General features: G+C 43.4%; 1 protein-coding gene across 1 annotated transcript in view; it reads left to right on the top strand.

Annotated features, from left to right (window-relative positions):
- The first annotated feature begins 19,830 nt into the window (after window positions 1-19,830).
- LOC311230794 (protein-glutamine gamma-glutamyltransferase 2-like) overlaps window positions 19,831-26,806 on the top strand; it is a 93,319-nt gene continuing 86,343 nt past the window's right edge. The window contains exon 1 of the mRNA XM_084317168.1: window positions 19,831-19,892. Coding sequence (XP_084173294.1) covers window positions 19,883-19,892 — 10 coding nt within the window. The 5' untranslated portion in view covers window positions 19,831-19,882. The remainder of the gene's footprint in view (window positions 19,893-26,806) is intronic.

Below are 26,806 nucleotides of genomic sequence, written 5' to 3' on the forward strand. Positions count from 1 at the left end.
TGAGATATAGTGGAGTGGAGATATAACACACAATACATACAATAATTCATGGAGATACACTAAAAAGCTATTTATAATAGTAAAAAAGCTATTTATAATAGTAAAAAATCTCTCTGGTAGGTAGTTTTTTTTTTTTTAAGTAAATTTTGTTCCCTGTTTTTCAGAATTTAGCTACAGGCATGGATACATTGTATGTAATGTTAAACAATGTCATAGTAATGTGGCATAATTGCTGAGCCCATCTCTCTGTACATTCAATGATTTGAAGTAGCGTTACACTATAAAAACTAACTGGGTAGTTGATGATAATAAATATTTCACTTCATTAGCAAAAATATTGTAAAAGTCTGCTATAAGCTATTCTCCCTTGTGTGTGTGTGTGTGTTGTTTGCAGTGTTGGGACTAACAGTAACACCATTACTTTTGGCAGTAACTAGTACTCTTAACGCATTACTTTTTAAATTCAGTAACTCATTAACGTTATTAAATGGTTCGTTTCTGGGTTATTTTTATGTATTGTTAAAATGTTACCCTTTCCTGTATTAATCTGAACCGTAGTAGAGATTAGGGGGGCGTTCTCCTAACTCTCCAGGGTCGAAGTGCCGGTCATGTAACATGCTTGTTACAGCTAGCCGGACTTCGGAGTAATTCCCTCTGTAAGGTGGTGACAGTAAACCAGGAAACCGTTATCTCAAGGACTGGGCATTTATTTCCATTTGCAGGGTTGACAACAGCTCTCTATTCTTAATGTTATTGACTAACGTTAATTAAATGCTACTTTTCTCTACCGTTCCCGTGTACACTCTGACTATATGACTATTCGCTGCTTGCGTAGACCACTATATATCCCACATCACTCTTAAAGGAGCAGGCAACACCCTAATCTTACAACACTACCCCCACTCTATACAATGGGGTCATTAAAATTGCTTAGCAGAGTTCAGTGATGTGAATGCAAATCAATGGAAACTGTCAAGTTGATCAACATATTTTGACTGTAAGAATCTGTAAGGGCATTAATGGGAGCAATTTAAATAATGTTGTTTTTGTTTTTTAAGTAACTAAAAAAGTTATTTTCACAGTAATGCATTACTTTTTGGTGTAAGTAATCAGTAAAGTAACTGAGTTACTTTTGAAATGAAGTAACTAGTAATGGTTGTTTGTGTGTGTATACATTTACTATAGGCTACTCTTTGACATGGATTAGGCTAATTATCTTTAACAATCCTGAGATATAGTGGAGTGGAGATATAACACACAATACATACAATAATTCATGGAGATACACTAAAAAGCTATTTATAATAGTAAAAAAGCTATTTATAATAGTAAAAAATCTCTCTGGTAGGTAGTTTTTTTTTTTTTAAGTAAATTTTGTTCCCTGTTTTTCAGAATTTAGCTACAGGCATGGATACATTGTATGTAATGTTAAACAATGTCATAGTAAAGGGCGGGTATTATATTATTTCAAGATAATAAAGTAGCTATAATGTGTCAATAGATAAAAAGCATGGCATGTAGGTTACTCACCCTACTCATGTACAGTAGGCATCCACACTACACAGCATGTAGGTTACTCACCCTACTCATGTACAGTAGGCATCCACACTACACAGCATTTTTATACATAAATAAACGTCATGGCTCATCTCCTACTCTGGGTATTCAGTAGGTGGTGTCAAAGAGGCAATTACCCATGTGACCTGAGGATACAAGTAACACACTGGCCCCTGTAAATGTCCTAACGCAACCCCCTCCAATGTACAATAAATGTCCTATTAACCTCTTCCACCCGTGGAATATTTTCTGAAAATCCGCCTAAGATATATACCTAGGTAAATGGAATATTGCTCCACTTCTACAAGGTTATTTGCATATTCTTGGTATCTAGGGACATCTATGGACCTCAGTGAATGTATTCCCAGTGTCAGAAATATTGTGTCTATTACTAGGCTTGCTTAAATTGTGATGAAACAAAGGAGAATATGAATTATGATTTTTCTTTGCATCTTTGACAGTGAATAACACCATGCTAATAATGACCAAACATTAAAAACTGCCACTGATTCCGTTCAGTACCTTCTTGAGATCACGTGTACAAGAAATCTAAGGAAATGAATAAAGGGAAGATGATTAAACAGAAGGTTCTGTAGATACAGTACTGAATTCTCCCATCCGGACCAATGCAATTTGAAATATTATTATAGAGTATAGAATATGAGGCTTATAAATTACCTTATTATAGCCAATTCGCACATTTATATATATATATATACATATATTAGCTTTCAAATGCCCGAGTTCAATTTGGATTTAGTATCACCAGGCGTGCATAAGAACAGATAATGAAATCTACTGTAATCTTTTTTTTTTATCAATTTTTTTTTATTATTACTTAACATGAAAACAAGACAACACAATACAATAACCATAATAACAATACACAGAACTTCACAGGGAGATAACAGAACAATAATAATAAAAGAAATAACAATTTATAAAAACAGAGTACAACATTTTAATTTAAAGGGGTACTATCTTACAATTGGCCTTTCCCAGTATTCAGTACCGTTTCCCGGCCGTGTGGCTCTATATCAATAACACTTATGTCTCTAATTCTCATATTGGCGCACTCTTCCAATTCCCCTCACATCCCTCACCCTCACCAAACTGAGTCATCTCAAAACGTGCATATCAGTGATGTCAGATTTCCAGCTGCATAACAATGTGGCAATTGTCACCAGGCCACACAGTGGTTGGAGCCCAGCCTCAAAACGGCTTAAGATCCTGAGGTAGAAAACCGCTGCCCCTGAGTACCCGACCAGAAATACAAAACAATGAACCTTTCCGAAAAACAAAAACCTACAGAGTGTTCCATAGACTCACAGGAACCGTGCAAAAGTGCCCAAACAGTGAAGAAATAGCAAAATAGCTCCCCCCAATAAATTCCCCCAGTTAAAGTTAAGAAGGACAAGACAAAAGACAAGACAGACAAGAGATTTCCTCCTCCCCCTCCCATGAGACCGCCGGACTCCCCCGAGCACCTCAACCCCGCTCAGCCGCACACGGCGGTCCTGACCTTCTCAGCTGTTGCAAACCACAGGTCAATACCAGCCTGCCCCACCACAATCACCCGCGCCGTGGATATCTCAAGATAAATCACATCCAACAGTGTTAGGGACCAGTTAATCACTGTGAGCTTCTCAGGCTCCTTCCACCTCAATGCTATTAGCTTCTTCGCTGCTGTGACGCCCGCTAGGACAACCCTTTTCAGTTGTACGGACGCGGGTAGTGTTGTTATATCGTTCAGGAGTAGCGTAACAGCTGTGAATGGGATAGTTAAGTCACACAGATCTGAAAGTTTGTCCGTTATTGACCTCCAGAAGCGGGCCACTGGTGGGCAATCCCAATACATATGCATATAAGTGCCAGCGGCCCTTTGAGAGCACAAAGTGCACCGAGAGTCGGTTATCAGTCCCATAGCAAATAACTTCCTAGGTGTAAGATAGGTCCTATGAATATAATTAAAATTAATTTGCTGGTGATTGGGGTTGCGGGAAGACAATGCCACATTTGCCCAAACATCATCCCAGTCAAACTCGGGGTCCAACTCCGGGATATCCACATGCCAGATTGTATCCAATGACACATTTTTATACGTGGATTGAATTAAGAGCGTATAAAAGTCTGAGACAAACCCTCTGGAGGTCGTCCTGTCCACTATGAGCCTGAGGAAGGGGTGTGGTTGCAAAGCTTGAGCCCACGGCACGCCATGCGCCCTCAGCGCTGACCTTAGTTGAAGGTAAAGAAAGAAGGACTCGCCGGGAAGATCATAAAATTCTCTTAAGTCCTGAAACGCCCGAAGGCCGTTCTTATCATAAATATCCTCCAGAGTATGAACTCCCCTCCTTTGCCATTGAGGAATACTAACCGGCTTGTGCCCAACAAGTAGTTGCTGATTATTAAAAATTGGAGAGTCCAGGTGCCATGGGCATTTAACCCCACACGACTTCTGTACATTACGCCACGTTTGGATCACGTGAGTTATGATCGGTCCATACCTCAGTCGGCATTTCGAAATAGGGACAGTGGAGTACACTACATCCTGCAATCTTAGCGGTAAAACCGCCGCCGCTTCTAAGGAGCGCCAAGATACAGCCTCTACAGGGTCTAGCCAGCACATCAGAGGTCTCAGTGAAAAGGACCAGAAATAAAGCTTAAAATCAGGGATTGCGAGGCCCCCATCTTGTTTCCTACGTTGAGTAGTAGCTCTTTTGATTCTCGGGCGTTTGTTATTCCAGATAAACTTAGATACCATCGATTGTACCTTGCGCCAATGGTCTATTGGAGGGGGCAGGGGGAGCATTGAGCTAACAAAATGTATCCTAGGCAGGACGTTCATTTTGATTATGGAAGCCCGGGCTTGTAAGGAGTTAGGAAGGGACGACCACCTGTCTAGATCCTGGCGTATTTTATCATAAGTACCCGTGAAGTTGTACTTAGTAGTTTGACTCAGAGTGGGGAATATCTCTATGCCCAAGTATTTAAAATGTTCCACTATGGGGATATCAGCTGGTAGTCGCACCGCCTTGGCCAGCTCATTAAGAGGTAGGCAGGCTGATTTGTTCCAGTTAATCTTAAAGCCTGACAATTTACCAAAGTCGTCGATTATTCCCAGTAATTTTGTGGCCGACCGGGAGGGGTCATCCATAAAAATCAGTAGGTCATCCGCATAGAGAGCAATTTTGTGTGGTGTATTATTGATCATTATGGGGACGATGTCCTCCGATTGCCTAATAAATTGGGCCAATGGTTCGAGGGAAAGCGCGAATAGTCCTGGGCTCAGAGGACAACCCTGTCTAGAAGATCTGGAGACTGGAAAAAGTGTGGAACAGTTTTTGCCTGTCAGTATCATTGCCGACGGCGAGGCATACAGGACTTTAATCATATGTATAAAACTCTTTCCAAGACCCATAACCTCAAGTACCTTCCACAGGTATGACCACTCTAGTCTGTCAAACGCCTTCATGGCATCCAAAGACAGAACTGTGGACGGAGCTGTATTGTCTTTACTGTTATCGACTACATGCAACAGCCTCCTAATATTATCTGCAGCCAGGCGCCCCAGGATAAAACCAGTCTGATCGCAGTGTACCAATACCGTCATAAATCTCTGCAGGCGGCGGGCCAGCACCTTGGCAAACACTTTTAGATCGGCCCCGAGAAGACTCAAGGGCCTATAGCTACCACAATCATTGGGATCTTTATCCTTTTTGAGAAGTAAAGAAATCAACGCCATGTTGACATCTCTTGAGAACTCCCCTTGTTCGATAGCGTAATTGATCATATCGAGCATCAATGGACCCAGTTGGTCCCAGAAAGCTAAATATACCTCGGGTGGAATACCATCCCAGCCTGGTGCCTTACCCCTCTGCATTTCAGCAATCGTCTCCCTTAGTTCCATAAGAGTGATCGGTTTCCCCAGTTCCTTAGCATCTTCCTCAGAAATGTGGGGTATCTCAAGCCCGCCAATGAACGATTCAAATTTAGAGTTATCGAAATTAACCTCTGAGCTATATAACTGTGAGTAAAACTCTTTAAAAGTGTCGTTGATCTTTTTCGAATCAGTAGTGACTGTTCCCTGTCGCGTCTTGATCAAAGGGATATCCGAGAAATGATCATTTGAGCGTATTTTCATTGCCAATAGATGGCTAGGCCTGGAACCATGAAAGTAGTAATTTTGCCTTGTCCTATGTATCAAGAACTCAGACTGTTGTTTAAGTATGGAGTTTATTTCTTTCTTGACTATCTTACGTTGTGTGTTTAGTCGTTCACTATAGTTAGTTTGCAAAGATGCGTATAGGTCCGCATATAATGTTTCCAGTCCTTCTAGCTTTTTTGACCGGGATTTACGCAAATTAGAGGCGAAAAGTGTGACATGACCCCTGATAAATCCTTTCAATGCGTTCCACAGGACCCTAGGGTCTTCGACCGTGCCAACGTTGATCTGCAAGAATTCAGCTAGTTTACTCCTGAACTCGGAACAGAAATCATCGTTCTTTAATAAGGTTGAGTTAAAACGCCACCTGGGAGCTCTCGTGGAGAGCCTGCCAAAGGTTGCCTTAAGGAAAATCCCCTTGTGGTCCGAGAGAGCCAGGGGAACCAATGAGACGTCGAAACTATCAAACATATTAGGGGACGCGAATGCATAGTCTATTCGAGAGAAGGTTTTGTGTCTGGCTGACAGGTGAGAGTAATCCTTGAGGGTGGGATTGGATATGCGCCATAGGTCTGCGAGCCCTGTGTCCTGGGCCCACATCCTGAGGGCCTTAGAGGACCGTTTTTGGTCGCTTGTTTCAGAGGACCCGGACCTATCCATCTCCGCATCCCAGCACGTATTAAAATCGCCACCCACAATGAGAGCGTATCCAGTAAGTTCCAACATATTCTTCGTGATTGTATTATAGAACGCTGAATCAAATGTGTTAGGGGCATACAATGCTATTATTGCCATCTTCCTATGAGAGAACTCAACCTTTGCTATAGTAATCCTTCCCTCCGTGTCCGACCACACATCCAGGACTTTGATATCAAGGTTACGTCTTGTAACTATGACGACTCCTTTTGTCTTATCATCGGCTGAGGATGAGGAGATAACGTGATATTGTTGATTTGCTAGCCTTGACACATCACCCACCAATAAATGCGTCTCACTAAGGAGAGCAATGTCAATATTCCTTCTCTTCAATAACCAAAGGACACTGGCACGCTTGTGTGGGGCGTTTAGACCCCCTGCGTTCCAAATTAAAATATTCAATTTAGGTTGAGTGGTTATACTCCATTTGAACAAGTTATAGCATTAGTCTAAAGGCTGAAATTTAACGAAATAATTGTTTTTGTGCAGAGCTCAAAACGGATGCGTGTTACATGTTGCTGCTCACCACGCCCCTCAAATCTACTGTAATCTACTGTACTTTTTAATTTCCCCCACAGTGCAACCGTTTTGAAACTAATTTCAGATCTAATTGTTCCTACATGTTAACAATAGGGAAGAGAAACTAACTGCCTTTCAATATTTGTCAAAAACTTTACCTTTTGTGGCTTATTATCCCGAATAATAACAGTTATTGAAATAATTCATACAAAACTCTGAACCTTGAACCCCATAGAACCTTACAGGAAGTGTAGTTTTACAAGATTCCAATGCAGAACCAGACCTGTGGAAGGCTGCTACAAAATGGCCACAAAAAGACTACAATTCCCATAGTTCAAAATATCCAAAATGGTCGCCCTCGCGAAATAGACTTGACCAAATCGAAAAGTAAAATCTATCTAATAACACTTTTAACCTATTGCTAAACTAACATATTGATGATAATATACATTCTACATGCTGTTGTGACATGTTTATGATGTTAATACTTGAATACGTTTGAAATAAAAATCGCTACTTTTATAGTTTATAACAGTCTGAAAAATATAGATTTATGACCAGATGTCATTTCGGGACCGGTACCGGAAGAGGTTTTAAACCCAATAATACACGAGACCCTCTTCTTGGGACCAAGTAAAGTTTCGTCGATAATCCAATGTACAGTTTTTTTTTTTTTTAAACTTTATTTTTTAATGTTTATCGCTTTTTCTGGTCAAGCATGACCGACAGAAACAGGTTGAAAATGGGATGTAGAGCAGGGGAAGACATTCTGAGAAATGACGGCGGGTCCGGGAATCGAACTCGTGTCCCCCAGATCCGTGACGAGCACGGTTTTCCCCGACGCAGAAATAGCGCCGAGATATGCTGTGAGCTACTGGAGCTCCCCCCCCCCCCCCCCCCCCCCTTTTCTATCTGCTCCGACCTCCTAAAGGTGTTCAACTAAAACGTTTGTGGAGACCTGTGAAGAAAGATCTTTCATGTCATTCATATCACTGAGTTCCATCATTGTAGCTTTCAATCAGTATTAGTCAGTGGGGGGGGGGGGCTTTTTCTGTATTTTTCACCTATCCCAATTTAGTCGTTATGCCAATTCCATTCCTGGTCGTTGCGCGCATTGCCCCACTGTCGGCCTGGGGAGGGTGTAGAACTACCACATGCCTCCTCCGATACATGTGGAGTCGCCAGCCGCTTCTTTTCACCTGACAGTGAGGAGTTTCACTGGGAGATAGGTTAACGCTATTTCCCCCAGATCCCCTCCTTGCTGAACAGGCGTCCCGCCCCAACCGACCAGTAGGAGTCGCAGTTTACAATGACCAGGACACATACCCCACCGTTTTCCCACCCGCTAACACTGCCAATTGTGTTAGTAGGGACGACTGACCAAGCCGGAGGTACCGCTGACAGCTGGATTCGATCCCAGAGTCTCTGTGGTGGTACAGTAGGCAAGTGCTTAGTCCACTGCGCTACCCAGCCACTCCGTAAGAACACATACAATAACATGTCAACAAGTTACAGGTTGAAAAAACCCTCAGCTCGGAACTAGGCAAAATCTGCACCTGGCTCGCTGACAACAAACTATCATTACACCTGGGTAAAACAGAGTCCATTCTCTTCGGTTCAAATAACAAACTCAGCAAGGCCGACGGCTTCTCAGTTACAGTGGGTGACAATATTGTCACAAGGAAAGATTAAATTACATAGGTAATTTAGAGGCAAATCTTTCCTGTGACAAAATGGCATCCAATGTAATAAAAAAAAGTCAACCAACGAACAAGATTCTTGTACCGGATCTCCTCTCTGGTAAACAAGAATACCCTGAAGACTCTGGCAGGAGCACTCATTCAAGGGTACTACGACTATGCTTGCACCTCATGGTACCAAAGCACCTCAAAGGCGCTAAAAACTAAATTACAAACATCACAAAACAAACTGGTCAGACTACTGCTTGACCTTACTCCTAGAACCCACCTCACCCCTGCCCACTTTGACAACCTAGGATGGCTTAGAGTAGACGACAGAGTACAGCAACTTGCAATGGGCCTGGTCTACAAGATACACTACACGACTAAGGTACCCATGTGTACATGTCAAAATACTTCCCAAAGGTCAGTGAATACCACGACCACAACACCAGAGGGAGCTCCACAAATCATGTTAAACCCAGATTCGGCTCAAACAAGGGACTAAACACGTTTCGCAATTATGCCACATCAATGTGGAACGCCCTACCCACAGCTGTAAAGGAATGTGAATCACTACCCACTTTTAAAACCACTCTCAAGGAGCACCTACGGGAGACTGCAATTCGAAACTGGCCCATGTAAATGTCCTAACCCAACCCCCTCCAATGTACAGTAAATGTCCTAACCCAGTAATACACGAGACCCTCTTGGGACCAAGTAAGGTGTCGTCGATAATCCAATGTACAGTTACCCCCCCCCCCCCCGCCTGCCCATCCCTACCCAAATGTTAATAAAAAAATGTGTTAATTTTTTTTTTTAATAAAATAGGGGACCCTGATGTAAACAAGACGAAAGTCTTTCTCTGGTCTGCAACCCCTTAACAATTGTGTGTATTGAGCTGTACTGTATTGTACCCATTCTGCAATCTGTTAATAACATTTTCAATCAATCAATCGCACTCTTTTCTCTCGCTTGTCCTTTCCATATATGAACAGTTATTTTTTTATGTATTAATATGTTACTGGTATAAAGACATTGTTCTGTTGATTGTTTGTTTAAATACAGAATATTTGCATTGATTTGTTTGTTTGTATTTGCTATAATTACGCCACACAAAAATCTTACAGCAAACTTAAACTACAAAGAGTCGACATCAGTCTATTATTAGGTGATAAACTGTATATTGCCAATATCTACAGATAATATCAAGTATTGTTTGGGATGTTTAGTACTTTCTTATCGCGTCATATTTTTTAGCAGTTCCAGACTTTATACCTGATGACATTACTTCTCTGGTTTCTGGATTTTGGAGAGAGTAGCTCATGTTCACAAATATTGACTGAACTTTCCTAGACCATGGAAATAACATATTTTTATTTTTAATGTGGGTACTGTTCCCCTGTAATGTCAGTTGTGTCATGTGCCAGTATAGAAGGTTATTCACCAGTACGACCATGACTGGGTCTGGGATATATCATCTATCATCTGCATGTCAGCACATCATTTTGTGAATGACTAACAGGATGTGATGTAATCAAATCAAATCAAATCTATTTTGTAAGGCCTGACAACACACGTTAATGTCCCCATGGGCCGAACACGTCTTCTTTTTTAAGGACCAGCCACGAGTTAACTCGTGTTTCGATTCCACCCGTTGAGGACCAGAGCCACGAGTTAACTCGTGGCAAGTTGTTATTGTTTTATTCCATATTAATAAACCGATCAAGATCCCGGATCGACTCTGCAGATTTACCCGCCAGATTTAAATCGGCGACATGCAATACCGGCCAGATCCTCTTAGGGGCGCCATCGCTCCACTGCAGTATCATTGAGGCCGAATGGGAAAATAATTTTTTTTACTGTCTGGAGCGTTTCATATGAGCCTGGATCCCAGCCGAACATCCTCCATCTTTGATCACGTTACGGAACGCAGATTTCAGCCTGGAATAATGGGATTTATGATCAGCCAATGGACATATCGATCTACCAGATGCCGATGAATAATGACGAAATGCTGCCGGCGATCACATGGGCTGACGGTAGGATACTATTCACCCAAATTACAGCCGGATTGGACATTGTTGTAACACGCAAGCAATCGATCAGTGAATATGGCTACTTGAACGCACACTGTATTGCTAATCAATAATACTGATCGGCGTCCCCCGCCGCTTCATCCATAGATGCTCTGTAATAGTCCGGATGCTAAGCAGTTTGTTTTATTTCATTCGTATATATACAACAGAAATGGCGTTTGATATAACGTGACTAGCCTTTAGCCTCATATCTAGCTTCTCAGAAAAAAGACGAGATGAAAACTGCGATAAAGCTTATATTCACGACGCTATAAAATGACAACCAACCGATGGATTTTTATTTTCTTTAAGCCATTATGAAGGCACGGTTTATGCACTCAAGTGACAATGAGAATGGACAGATAGCAATACTATAAAGTATATATATAGCTGTTAGAAAGTACATCGGTTTGTTGACAAACCCTGGTCGTCCAGAACCATATTACACTGCAAACCGTGGTCGCCAATGTGTTACAAGTCAAGAAGAAACATCACAATAAATCAAGAACAAAATAAAAACACCATAAAGTCCAAACAATTTTTAAATAAATTAAATAAATGAATGCAACACTCCCAGACATACCCCACGCGAGGTAAGGAAAAACTCACTAAAACCTAGCAATAGGAAAAAATGCACCACAGGCAATGTGGAGGAGTGAAACCAAGTAATGTAATCAAGCTACACATGCGATCAAGTGGATTTATACCAGTTGTGCGTAAAAATGTGTTGCAGTTGCAGACGATTCAATAACCTTCCAGCCATGTGTTTACTACAAACACAAACAGGTTAACTGTATCATTTGTATTTCCCCCACGACAGCAGCCTATACATTTTAGCCTACAGTAGTTATTGACCACATGACTACAATGACTTGTTCTAAATAGTAAATGTATTGTGTTCAAACCTTATATAGCACTTCAATTTCAATCAAAGGGTTATTTTGAATGATTAGGCTTAGACATTCTTCATCATTTACATTTAATCATTTAGCTGACTCTTTTATCTAAAGCAACTTACAAATTGTTTACAACAAGTCAGAAGGAGGAGTACACCTCTGGCGGCTAAGGGTGAGTGAGTTCATCTAGCAGTGTCGAACTTGAGTGCTACTGTACACTTTAAGTGCAGATAGACATATTACATAGTAGCTAGTACTATAGGCATAGTAGATATTAGTAAATACATATTGGCATAGCCATAGTAGGTAGTAGCCTAGTATAGATAGTAGTAGTAGTAGTAATAGACATGGTAGCATAGTACATAGTAGATGGTAGTATAGACATGAGCATATTAGTAGTATAGACATTTTAACATAGTAGGTAGTACTCTATATGCATAGTAGCATAGTAGGCTACATAGTAGATAGTACTCTATATGCATAGTAGCATAGTAGGCTACATAGTAGATAGTAGTAGATACGTAGTAGCATAGTACATATATAGTAGTATAGACATATTACATAAGTACATAATAGTAAAAAAAACAGTAAGAAGGTGAAGTGAATCGACTAAGTAAATGTTATCAGAGAAGCTACAGAAGGCAACATCTGGAGCAGCTGGATATCAACAAGGTTGATGTAATGGCTTTACCTCCAGAGAGCCACGTCTCTCTGTCGTGTCTGCTTCAAAACACACAGCTGGCTCTTACTGTAATTACTCAGATATTGACATAATAATGTTATGGCATTATCACAGCTAAGATAAGAGCAACTTTAGGCTACAGCCAGGCCCGGACTGGCCATCGGGAGCACCGGGAGTTTTCGGGCCTGGCCTGCACAGATACAAAAAAAATAAAAAAATTATATAACAAAAATGATGGTAGGCCTATACCTTTTTTTTTTATTATTATAATTTTTTTTTTTTTTTGGGCAATTTTTTCTAGTTGTGGCGGCACGATAGTTAGATAACCTAGGTGGGTGGGGAACAACCAGGATTTCACTGTCTGCGACAGAGTTGTAGAACTATCTGACTCTCTCCCTCTCGCGGATCACACACACAAATGGAGCCGTGCTGCCGCTTGTGATTGGTGGAGGCGGGACCAGGCGATACAACTGATTGACAGCGGAGGCGGCGAATGGAATGGCAGATGGCACTCAGATGCAGAATAACAGCCAGGCAGTGAGCCAGGTAGTGAGGGACTCGGGAGAGATACAGTAGAGCGAAAGTCAATTAACGTTGATGTAAATATGGACAGTGGAAGAAAGAGAAAGGGAGGAGGAGAGAGGGATAAAACAAAGAAAAAGAAAGGCCCTTACAGGAGATGCTGCTAAATCCGGCAACATTTATCAAATGTTTTCTTGCACCAAGGTCAAGGAACCAGCAGGTTAGTCAGTGATAAAAATAAACATGTGGATGTTAGCTAGCTAACGTTACCATGCAATGCATTATCTCCCCTATCAAAAGCCCAATGTTAAATCTGCCAAGAAACAAATAAAAAATGTAACCCTTGTGTCTGAAAACGAAAGTGTTATACTCTTACCATATTAGGGGACTAAATTGAAAAACGCCATAAAAAAATTATATGTTGAAATAATTGTTAAAAATTAAATACTCCCACTTTTCTGAAAGGTGTTGTTAAATCTGACATTACAAAAAACAATATGTGGTGGTTATGATCGGGGCTGAAGTTGAATAAACCATTTATGAAAGAGAAAGTCAAAAAAAATCCAAGATAATTCAAAGATTACACACTTTGCCACATATATGGCTACAAACATAATCACTGCAAAGTTATAAAAAAAAATAAGAATCTGATCAGACACAAGGGTTAAGTTGTTGTTCCCTTTCTAATTTCCTCACAAACATCTAGTCTAGTTAATGTGATCAATATTATTTGACAATTGATGCTTTTTGTTGGAAATTTCAGTCAGTGAGCTCATACTTTGAGCTAATTTTAAAATGATTGAGACAACGCAATCTTCTGTCTTCGTTGTGCATGCATGCGTGTGCTCACCACACGCGATACATGTGACACTATTCTGGCAGTGGTTACTGTTATTATAGTATTGTTAATGAAAGGTCTGTTATTTAATGTTTGTGTAAAGGGCTATTTTAACTGTTGATGGGTAGTGCATCAGTAAAGTGAATATGGTATTGTGCTCTTGCTCTGTTTGAATAGGTGGAGAGAGTGGTTCTGTATCGTATGGCTCTCGCTCGGCGTCACTCTCTGCACTGTCCTCGCACACGTGCACGCGCACTGAATAAAGACCACAATGTACCTTTAATCCCAATATTTGTCTGACCACACCCCTATCAGCTTACCCATATAAGCAGGGGTGGGGCCACCCACTCGCCTCCTTCTCGCTTTCACCACAAGGAAGTGCCTCGGTAGATCCCCACTTGAAGTGATGTGATGGTAGGAGAAGAGTTGGAAAACAAGGATACGTTGACATCATATCTTTATTTTCTCTCTCACTATTTTCGAAAAAATACGGCGATATTGTCTTCGTACTGGAGTGTCTGGAAGATGATGATCATTCTAAAAATCCTCCACCGGTTTTCGTATTGGGAGTTCGCGCCGCTACATGCCTTTCCAACTGCAGTCCTTGCTGTGTGCTGGTTGCGGTAAAGACACAGCTGGGCTGTAGGATGCGCCGCTGTTGTGAGAAGCGGTGGGTTCCAGGTTTGGTGAGTTATGTTTTGCTGGCAAGCTCCACTTGTCTGTTAGTGCTATGGGGGCTAGTTGACAATGTTTATGAAAACCGGCCCCAGACTAGGGTCCTTTGTTCAGCCTCTTAGGCGACAGAAGACCTTGGTCTGAAGCCCATTATAGTTTAACTAAGTGGGCCACGACCATTAACACTGGTGATCCCTGTTTTCTGGACGAGTGGATGTTTTCTCTGTCACCGTGAGCCCCATCTTTCATATCCAAATGAGAGTATTCCTCACGAGGAAATATGGGCATAGATGTTCGGTAGCGGAAGATCTGTGTTCAAGTCAGCTACAGGCCATTTGGGTATTGTGCTGGCTCCGTCGGGTGTTGGTAAAATCACTGTTGTAAAACTGTGTTAACATCTTGTTTCTCTTTTCTCATAAAAAGTGAGGAGGGTTTCAGAACGGCGGCCTGTCTGAGTGAGTGTTATATCATTGTGTACAAGTTCAGGTGATAGCTGTTTAGCTTACGTACTAGTGGTGGCCTACTGTTAGCCAGTCAGCTGTTAGCTGCGGCGCTAGCCTGCTGTGATCACTAGGTGGCCTACCTGGCTAGGCTAGGAAACGTTAGCTTGCTGCTATCGGCCGAGGCCCAGCGCGGGGTGGCTCCGGCCCCTCGCGCGCCGCCGCGGTTCCCAACTCCCCTCTCCCTCACGGGGAGAGGCGGGGGGGATTCGAAGCTCCCCTCTGGTTGCGTGCGCCGTTCGCTCGGCGTCTCGCGGGCAGGGGCGGTAGCGACCGACGGTTAGAGCGGCCGTTAGCTTAATGCTACTCTGTTGAACGTGCTTTGATTATAACATGTTTTAAACACTCTTGACTACGACGTCATCTTTGACAGAGGATGTTCGTCGAACCTGCCCTGGGCCAGGACGGCAAGGACTGCGTCAACAAGAGGGACCGTAGAGACGGGATGGAGCGGCTACGCTGCCCAGATCGACAACACAGGACGACGCGAGTTATGTGTGAATTGTCTTGTCACTGGTATTTAGCTTCTCCATGCAAATCGGGTTGTTGTTACAGATGTGAAAATTATCTGGTTTGTTGTGTTGAGAAACATCATGTGTGTTTATATGTACCGTGTACTCACAACTAAGGGGGTTAACTAACCTATAAAGCTATGCTTAGTGACAAATGAGTAAAGAATGATTCTTTTCTCAGCCTGTAATGACAATGAACAGTGTGTTCACATATTAACAGGTTTTCCTGTTTTAACTGGCCGTATTAAGGGTAAAGTAGGAGGATTGTGTTTCCCCCCGGTTCCCTGGGGACTTCTTCATCCTCCTTTCAGACATGTTGTTGCACTACATTGTGTCACTGTGTGGTAGGGATACGATGTAACCCTTAGCTTGATTGCTGAGGTTGTGCTAAAACTGCTGGAGAAACTTTATTTTCCTAAAAGAAAAGATTGTTTGGTCGCTTTTGTGTGTGCTTAGCAAGGCCTGTGGCCGATACTAATCGAGAATTATGTATTCTCTCATTATGAAAAACGGCGTTCCTCTGTTGAGTGTTTTTGCCATTTTTTGTAGGTGATGATGGGTTGTGTGTGTCATGTGACCTACAACTGGGTTGGACTGGCCACAGAAGCACATGTGTAGTTTTGGTACCGGGGCTCTTGGAGAGCCCTCTCTATTCTGTGTTTTTTCCTTAGTAAAAATCAGATAGCAGGTTAGCTCATGCGCTGTGTGAAGCTGTCAGACGCTTCATAGAGCTGACTATGACTGTGTCATACTCTCTTTTTTTGTCATTACATCGTATCACGGGTGTGGGGTCGTAAAGGGGTGAACTGGTAACCTTTCCTCCCCCTTTTTTCTGTTGGTCAGGGGTAAACCCACTTGTCCTTCAAGGTTCCTGTCACGTTGCGGTTCGGCACGTTACAGGGTGAGGGGGGGGGGGGGAGTTTCCTGGTCCCACGGCCTGGAATATTGGGCGTGTGCACCGCAGAAATTCCCCCGCCATAGAGTACGTCACCGTGCGCGTCTCTGTTGGTAGGACTTCCGTGTGCTGTTCAGGTCCATGTGATGGATCTGTTTCGGGGGGTGGTCAGGGCTCCTCCTCACCAAGCTCCTATTCGGGCCTTCTGTGAGTTGGGACTCCTTCCGTGAGGAGGGAGCCTCCTTCAGAGTACAGAGCCTCCTCCTCAGATTGTCAAGGTGAGTGGACCCTCTAGAAGGAGTCCTACTCTATTGTGTATGTATTCGATTCAATTCGATTATTGAGTGTGTATGGGTTCAGTGCCTCCTCCCCGGAGAGCCCTAAAACCAATTTTTTACATGGCTCAAGGTGCAATATATTCTTTTCAATCTGTACAGCTCGCGTGGGAAGTCTCTCTGGGGATTCCCGTCTCTTTCCTATGGGAGGGTGGTGGGATGTAAAAATGTGAATTTTTTTTACCCCCGGCTGTGTAGACTGGGATACATACTGTTGGTGCTTCCTTCTTTTCTACTAAAAAGAGTTGGAGTTAGGAAGTATCACACCCCTCTTGTCGTTCCCCTGGGCGCCTTGGGGATTCAATGACAGGTCTAAATAGCCTGTTCATTGATGTGGGTGTGTCCCGACGCACGTATAGTGCTAGCTCGGGGTGTTCTGTAAACAGGCGACTGACTGGCACGCCTTGGTTGCTTGAGGTTAAAACGGCGTTTTTATAAAGCAACTGGGATGGAGGTTTTTCCTCTTCCGACGAGCTGGTTTGGTTATCAACGGATTCTCGTTCATATCTGGGGGATGATGACGGAATGGATCTGAACATATGTAGAGGGGTCTCACGCCCTGGGGGTGGGCCACCGGGCGCGGTTCGCCCGAACGTCTGGGTGGCGCCTTCTTTTCATGTTTAAGATCAACACGCATATCTGCCCCTTCTCCTGGAGTAGGCATGTCGGCGTGGTTAGGGCACGGGACTGGTTCTGGTCACGCTGGTCCGGATCAGTTGAACCCGTTGTCCGCCGGGGATGCAGATCTGCTGTTCTGGTACCCTGAGGGACTTGGGCTTTTTTCAGGGGGAAAAATGCCAGGTCGGTCCGGGTGTCACAGGGTTAAGCGCTATAGAGACCCTGGTTGGGTACATTTTTTACTCAGCACTGTCGTAATGGCTTACGGCCATGCCGACCTGTACACGCTCGATCTCGTCAGATCTCGGCCGCTACACAGGTTGGTCCTGGTTAGTACTTGGTTGGGAGACCGCCTGGGAATACCAAGTACGGTGTGCTTGGGGCTGGTTCTCCATTCTTTTTCGCTCCTCTCTCACGCATGGCGAAGAGGGGCCTGTTGGGGTGGTCTTTGACCTCCTCTGGTGACCCTGTGCTTCCCGTATCACCGGGCCCGGTCCGAAGTCATGTTTCGTCGACCCGTAGGCCTGGGTTAACCCTTTTTTGAAAACTGAAACACTTGTACTGCGGTATAGCCGGTGTATACCCGCAGGTGTGTTTTGGAGTTTTTTTCTTGAGGGGTTATAGGAACAACCACCGCATTGGGTAACACCAAGGTGGTTGATTCCCTGGTGTGTTGGAGCAGTGTCAACTCCCGGGTTCACCGGTTGAGGGTGCCCCTGCACGTTCATGACGTCTGCCAATCGTGTCAGCCTTCTCTGCCTCAACCCCTCTGGGTGGGGGCTTTTTAAATGGAGGCTTGGTCATGCAACAACGCCAGCTTACGCCCCTTCCGCCGGGGCGGCTGTGTTCAGCTGTCCCCTCTGGCGCCTGTCTCGTCCGCAGTCTCCAGGCTAGGGTTAACAGCCTGTTGCCTGGTTTTTCCCCGGTGCGCTGCCTGCTTCTGTTGGTTAACCTTTTTTGTGTGCTTATGGCCATGCTGACTGCCTGTTCTGCAGGGTCAGTGTGCCAGGCGGTGTACTATTGGGGGGACAGGGCCCGCTCGGCTGAGGGGCCTTTGTCCGAATACACTGGCGATGTGGGGGGCGGGGTCACTAAGTGCCCACCTGGTGGGGTCTTGATGCTGGCATCATGGACTTCTCCGGGCCCCCGTTCCAGGGGGTCCAGTCCCTTTGGTGGGTCTGGGTCTTCCTTCGCGCTCCGCTGCTACGGCCTTGCCACAGGGTTGGGTTTGCCCTTGACCCCGTGATTCTGGGGGCAGTAACGAGGTTGTTCCCTCCGTTCGTTCCCGGGTGGCATGCGGGTTGTGCGTGTGTGTAGTCGTGGGGTCAAGCCACGGTCTGCTCACCCTGTGCGTTGAGTTGCTTGAGTGCCTCTTCGCACGGTCGGGTCCGTCGCCCTCCCGTGAAGCCCCTAATAGGGGGGGTGCCCTCCATTAGGGGGGGTCGGGGGGGCTCGGCCCTCCCTGTTCTGATGGTTGTGGGGGGCTTTCAGCAGGGTGTATTTGTCGGCCGATGGCTCTCGCTCGGCCTCCCTTGTGCAGAGTGACGCCGAGCGAGAGCCATACGATACAGAACGTTAGGTTATGACTATAACCAAGTTCTGTTAGTATGGTGACGCTCGGCGTCCGACGCCGCTGCAGCCCTTGATCTCGCCTTGTGGTGAAAGCTTGGGAAGGAGGCGAGTGGGTGGCCCCACCCCTGCTTATATGGGTAAGCTGATAGGGGTGTGGTCAGACAAATATTGGGATTAAAGGTACATTGTGGTCTTTATTCAGTGCGCGTGCACGTGTGCGAGGACAGTGCAGAGAGTGACGCAGAGCGTCACCATACTAACAGAACTTGGTTATAGTCATAACCTAACGTTAACTGTATTATAATAGTAAATAGAAAAATATGTTGTGCTCTTGCTTTTTTCTTTTTGAAGGTGGAGAGAGTAGTGCCACAACAGTTTTATTTGAGGTTCATAACAGTACATTGTACTAAGCAATTGTTGGCTCATTAGTTTGTGATTCACATGCACTAAAATTCACCAGAATGCAGGAAATTAAGTCTTTGTAACTAAAATGTTCCTGGTGGGGGACCCCCAGACCCCCCACTTAAAAAGTGGCCTGACTGGGGCTATATTTCGCGCTATATCTTCCGGTATGAATTATTTCCCCAGTCCGGCCCTGGCTACAGCAAATAACTAAATTGTTGTTGATATTTTATTTGCCACTTATTGATTTTATTTGTGTCATTGGTAGGTGGTACGCATGAGTTATAAAGCAGTTCCTCTAAACATGTCTGTCATATCATCACCATCATACAGAATCCGTAGGAAAACCATATTGCGGAAATCTTTGGGTTATCAAGTGAGGCTCATGTGGATGAAATATCTCCAGAATGCTGCAATTTGGACTGCAGTCAGATAGGGGGATATTTCACAGCCTACTGCATCCTCGCAAAAGTAGCCAATCCACAGCAGCAGGTCACATTTGTGTGTGTGTGTGTGTGTGTGTGTGTGTGTGTGTGTGTCTGTGTGTGTGTGTGTGAGAGAGAGAGGGGGGCAGAGGGAGGGGAGAGAGAGGGGGGCAGAGGGAGAGAGAAGAAGAGACACGCCTCTTGCATAGAGGCTGGTCTTCAGAGGAATTTCAGTGACGTGTGGTGGGACTACAAATAAAGCCTGACAGTTGTAGTAGCGGCACAGTGAAATACTTCTGAGAATATCCTTCATACAACCATGGCTCAAGGTAAGATTTATTCCTGCTTGAAATACAGTACACCACAAATGATGTAGGCCTAGTCATCGCATTTATAATTGCACTAGTAATTATGTATTTGTGTTGCCTTCACAATGAAGTGAGATACTTTCATATTGCTTATTTGTGTGGACTGCCATCAAATATTCTCTACATGGCTCATAGCCCACTTTCAAAATGTCTTCCCACATTGCCTAATATAGGTATTGTTTGTGAACAAGGTTGACATCAACTAGAGCCTCAGGTAAGAGTCCTGGGTTATTGTATTTGATTCAATAAGCATTAAGGATAGCTGCTGTTGTACACATTGTAGGTCATGTTTGAAAATAACAAAGGTGACTATTATGATTTTGTCATGACTCAACATGGCAACTGCCCTATATGTTGCTGCCCTTATATACAACAAATTCCATTGACAAAACCCAGCAGAGCCCATAAGCAAACAGCAACTTTTCTCTTTTTTATAGACCAGACCAGTTATAAATAGATTGCCCAAAGATTCTTTGAACCCAATGAAAATGTTTGCAGAAGATCTTGCTTCAGTTGTTCAGTTTTGCCATAGCGATAAATCAACATTCTACTCACTTGTAAGCAAGGTAGGGCTGCAACTAACGATTATTTTGTTATCAATTAATCTGTTAATCTATTATTTTAATGATTACTCAATTAATCTAAAAAATGTTGACATTAATTGATTATTAGCAATTTAATATTTCAAAATGTTTTACTAGTATCCTTAGGCCACATGGGTAGTTGCCTCTATGACACCACCTACTGAATACCCAGAGTAGGAGATGAGCCATGAAGTTTATATATAGCATAGCCTATAGCAGACTTAATGATTTTACAATATTTTTGCTAATAAAGTGACATTTTTATTATCATCAACTATCCAGGTCGTTTTTATAGTCTAACGCTACTTCAAATCATCAAAAGTAAGACATAGGTCTTGAGTTACAAAACTCACAACTATCCCTTTAAAGCTAATAGTTATTATATTTCATATGCTGTAATATACTGTACCTGAAAATCCAACATAAACCATGACATAACATACTGTAGTAGCCTACAGCTAAACATCACATGTGTGGAGTGTGTCTGTCCTATTAGCTGGAAACTATGTGATGTCACCATCCTCAGACCATCACAATAAAAACATTTGTACACAGAGCAATGGGGAAACAACTCTCCTAGAACCCACCTCACCCCTGCCCACTTTGACAACCTAGGATGGCTTAGAGTAGACGACAGAGTACAGCAACTTGCAATGGGCCTGGTCTACAAGATACACTACACGACCAAGGTACCCATGTACATGACAAAATACTTCCCAAAGGTCAGTGAATACCACGATCACAACACCAGAGGGAGCTCCACAAATCATGTTAAACCCAGATTCGCCTCAAACAAGGGACTAAACACGTTTCGCAATTATGCCACATCAATGTGGAACGCCCTACCCAAAGCTGTAAAGGAATGTGAATCACTACCCACTTTCAAAAACACTCTCAAAAAACACCTAAGGGAGACTGCAACTCGAAACTGGCCCCTGTAAATGTCCGAACACAACCCCCTCCAATGTACAGTAAATTACCAAGTATGGTCCTGTCAATAATCCAATGTACAGTTTTGTTTGTACAGTTGTACAGTGTCCGTCACCCACCCACCCCTCCTACCCACCCCCCCCCACTCCTACCCAACCCCCCCCCCCACCCCACCTCCAATGTACAGTCCCCCCCCACCTACGTCAAATGTATATACTCTTTTTTTTCTGGACTCTTTTTGTATCACAAACAGTACTGTAATTGCAAATCTGGTATGTCATAAATGTATAGATGTAGCAGTACTGTCTATCTGTATGTCATGTATGTCATATATGTTACGATGAATTGAAAATGGGGGACCCTGATGTAAACAAGACGAAAGTCTTTCTCTGGTCTGCATCCCCTTAACAATTGTATGTATTGAGCTGTACTGTACTGTACCCATCCTGCAATCCGTTAATAAAGTTTTCAATCAATCAATCAATCAAACAAGGTGTCATATGTTTACAGTGTGTCTATGTTGCATACAGTAAGCACAGAGCTGGGTCAGTCAGGCAGGCTTTAATGCACCACAACCGCTCCTCATGGTCTGAAGTCAGACATTGTTCATTCACAAGTTAACTCAGAGAGAAGGTGCAAGTGAGAATTATGTAACTGCATTTGTGAGTAGGTGTATTTGTAGCTTCAAACATTTATTTATCCAGGATTTACAGGGTGTTAACTGTATGAGACAGGCCACCTCGCCCTGGTTCCCTAGTTTACACTGCCTTCATGCTGCTCAAGCAGCCGTTCTGTGGTGTTGGTCAAGGTTGGTAGACTGGAATCAAAACAAGACTGTCTCAGCCAAGCCTAGTGGAGAGGGCAGGTTCTAAGAGAGACAGGACAGACTTACTCAGTTAAAAGTAGAATCTCTAATCCCATCAAAAAGTGACCTCTAGGCACTAATGCACTTTATTCAATTGTTTTGTTCTGGTCTGATTGTAAGAGTTAATTTGCAAAAACCTATATCTCAGTTTTTAGTCATTTTCTTTTTTTTCTTGTGCATTCCAGGTAATATCAATCAAACTGAAGTTGGGTTGTTTTGATCAAGTAAAAATAACTTAAGAAAATACAGGTAACTATACAAAAATGTAATATAATACAACTTTATTAAAAAAAATAATTTATTTCAAATTAAAGGTAGCTTTTTTTGGCAAAGGCAAACGTTTTCTCCACATTGCAAATTAACCAGATGTTGTGCAACGTAGTAGCCACCATGTAGTTCTACAGCCACCATGTAGTTCTACAGGTAGTTCTAGAGACACCATGTAGTTCTACAGGTAGTTCTAGAGACACCATGTAGTTCCATATCCACCATGTAGTTCTATAGACCCCATGTAGTTCTATATACAGTACACCATGTAGTTCTATAGACACCATGTTCCTGTCTTCTTAGTGCCTTTCTTATTTTGTGCACAACTAGCTTTAATAAATGGTAAATGTGCATTTATATAGCGCTTTATCCAAAGCGCTTTACAATTTGTTCCTCACATTTTACCCATTCACTCACACATTCGCACACTGACAGCAGAGGCAACCATGCAAGGTGCCAACCTGCTCATCGGGAACAATTAGGGGTTAAGTATCTTGCTCAAGGACACTTCAACACGCTACCCAGGAGGAGCGGGAATCCCAGGATTACCATACAACTGCTCTACCTCCCCATTTTGTTGCATTAGTAAGTAGTAGTAGTCAACCTCATTCCTTGACCATTTATAATTGACACACAACACAACGTTGGTACAAACAACACCCACTGGTAGAATTACAACAGATGAATACATGGTGTCACGCATCCTTCTGCACTAAAAGGTTTGTTTGGAACATTAGACCACTGTATGTACTCAGCTGAAAGAGTTGTACCCTTCCTGCTGACTTGTGGTACAGAACATGTACGTCGCTTTGGATAAAAGCATCTGCTAAATGACTAATGTAATGTAAATGTAGGTATTTGTGTTACCTATGGATTTCACAATGAAGTGAGACACGACATGGCTCGAGTCATACAGTATATAGCACACTTTCATAATTTCTTCCCCCATTGCCTAATATGGGAATTGTAGGTCATGTGTGAAAATAATATCCTGAACTCAACTTGCCAACACACACTGTATTGCTGCCCTTATATAGAAACAATTTCAATGACAAGGAGCTGCCTAGTACTACATATTTGTCATATTTTTGGGCCTGCATGGAAGCCATTTCCCCCACTGTGCTAAACCTTTAACATGGGTTGTTTTGTGGTGCTTGTGCAAATATTTTGGTTCACACAGACGTTCACCTGTTATCAATCTACTTAATGTGCTCCAGAATCTTTTAAGTATTAATTCTACACAGCCCTGTTGCCTCTAGGTGTGTGGGTAACCCCACCCCCATCTGGTTTGTAGTTACATTAAATGGAACACTGCAACAGATGTTCTTCAGAAAGATGCGTTAATCTCTTGGTCACGCAACATTTACAGAAGCTTTTTATTTAAAGGGGTTATGCACTGCTATTCCTAGCACTATTTGGACAACTTTACACACTTCCTGTGAGTCTATGTAACACATCTGTAATTTTTATTCCAAAAATAATCATTGTTTTATATTTCTAATCTTGTACTCAAAACCAGCATTTTTCAGCCTCATGAAAGCAGGCTATTATTGGCTTGGCTCCACCCATTCTGGCAGAATGCTTTGAGTGACAGCCACCCACCAAATAGCTCCGCCCATCTCGCCGTCAGAGATTAGGTTTCAGGTTACATACAAATATGGTATGTCATAAATATAGAGATGTAGCAGTACTGTCTATCTATATATATATATAATATGTTACCATGAATTGAAATTGGAGGACCCTGATGTAAACAAGACGAAAGTCTTTCTCTGGTCTCCATCATAGCAGTACTGAAGCAATACAAATATGGTATGTCATAAATATAGAGATGTAGCAGTACTGTCTATCTATATATATGTTACCACTATTTGTAAAAGCCACAACCACGTTACCATATTTGTAATAATGTAAATCATTGTGTCGTTGTACATATTGTGTATACACCGTTAGAAGCTAACATAGCTTAGCTTGGTAGCTATTGTGCTAACAACATATCCCGACGTCCGGCTCGCTGGCCGGCATGCACGCCCGACACAAAATGGTTCTCTCCTCTCTGTACACCCCCGTCCCCACGGGTACCCTGCCGGGGAGCCCATGGACGCGACAACGGCGGCAGCCGTAGGGTGCTCGAGCCCGCCGTAACGCTAGTGGTACACAATAGCTATGAGCTAACTAACGCTACGGCCGCCGCTGTTGTCGCGTCCACAAGCTCCCCGGCAGGACACCCGCGAGAACGGGGGCACACAAGGAGGAGAGAACCACCCCAAATCGAGCACTCATGCCGGCCGACAAGCCGGACACCGCGGTTGTTGTTAGCACAATAGTAGCCCACTGTGATGCACCGAGTGGGCCACCATTGATCAACATGCAGCGATGTGTAGCTTGCATGATGCGTGTGCAGTGCTTTGCCACACAGGTCTGAGAAGAGGACCTGCACATGATAGCAACCGGGAGCGTCGCGGAGCATTCAGCCTGCTGGCTACCTAGATCCACTTCAACCAGCCGAGCGTCGGGAGCTCCAGCAGCTTGTCGATGTGCTAATAGCCTGGAGCCAGCTACCGTTAGCTTGCAGAGGCTCCAGCACACCGACAAGCTGTGTAGCCAGCAGGCTGAATGCTCCGCGACGCTGGTTGAAGTGGATATAGGTAGCCAGCAGGCTGAATGCTCAACGACGCTCCCGGTTGCTAACGCCGGCCCCGGCTGGTGCTAAGTAGCTAGCGATCGCTCCCGAGTCCCGAGAGCTAACGCCGGTCTGTCTGTCGAAGACCGAGGGAACCGCATCAGGCTTCAGCTGATTAGTGATCTTCTGGACAAACCTTCCACCCTGCAGGTAGCAAGAATGGAGGCGGGCATTACTAAAACCACAGAGCCAATCACATCACCGTGCGCTATAAACAGCGCCCTGTGACGTGCACCAGGTCGTCAAATCAACATGACCTGATTTACTAGAGGCAAAGAGGGGATGGGCTGTAGCTGAGGAATTCGCCAATATAGTATTTAGGCCCAAAAACACATTGATACGAACTCCTATTACTATAATACAATGCTAGAGACTGAAAAATGACATTTATAATGCATAGCACCTTTAATATGTTTGTCATTTACATTTTATGGGGTATTTCATGTGAAGAAATATTGACAAAATGTTAAATAATAATATATAAAATTACTGACTATTTAGTTATTCATCACATTGAAAAAGAGTTAAATAAAAATGTTGGCCAGCTGCATGTATGCCTTGCTGTTGCTTGGGGTGCTAATGGCGCTGCCCTGGTGAAGCATCAGCACTGCCATTGGCAGTGGCGGCTGGTGAAAATTATTCTAGGTGGGGCGGTGCCATATTCAATCAGTTCCAGTAACTACAGTATAACCACTAGACCTGAAAACTGATAAAAGGTGAAAAATGTGACATGTTTGTAAACCAAACCCATTGTCCCCCAGAAGAAAATCGTTGTGATTTTAACATGTAAACCAAGCACTCAGAGAAGAAAATAAATGGAAAAGACAATCCGTATCAGGGTCTGACAGCACTACATTATTAGATTTTTTGTATTATGTTTTTGGTAGATATTTTATTGTTTTTTTCCGGGCAGTCCGGTAGAGAGAGAGAGGAAGTATGGGAGGATAGATGGGGGAAGACATTCAGCAAAGGTTGCCGGGTCCGGGAGTCAAGCCCGGGACGGCCGTGGTGCACCGCAGTGCTGTATGTGGCGGACCTAGCACATTTGGTGCCCTAGGCGAGCGTCACCACTGCGCCCCCCCCCCCCCCCCCAGAAAAATCTAGCAATTATTTGAAAGCATCAGGAACATCTATTGACACATTGCACTCACCTGAGGAAGCCAGCACAGCTGAGGTGCATGGTTGTTCCTTGTCAACTGATGCAGCAGGTGGTCCCAGATATTTTAAAAGTGAATCTAAAATGATATAACAAAATGTGTATTATCAACATTGAATAATTTCCATTTGTTAAATGTAGCTATTATTTAGTTAGTAAGCATTTGGACAGGTCTGATTAAACTAATCAAGAGCTATGCCTATCTTATTAGAACAGTTGAATCAGGTGTGTTAGTTCTGGGTTGGAACGAAAACATTCAACAGGACTGGAGTTGAGAACCACTGAGCTAGTTAGCTAACGTTAGCGCACATTATGACAGGGTTGAATTTGGCAAATGTTTGACTCGGATAGTCAATGTGCTTTCTGAGGTAAACTTAACGTTAGCTAATG

Source organism: Notolepis coatsorum (assembly GCF_963971535.1).
Source record: "Notolepis coatsorum genome assembly, chromosome: 6".
NCBI lineage: Eukaryota > Metazoa > Chordata > Actinopteri > Aulopiformes > Paralepididae > Notolepis > Notolepis coatsorum.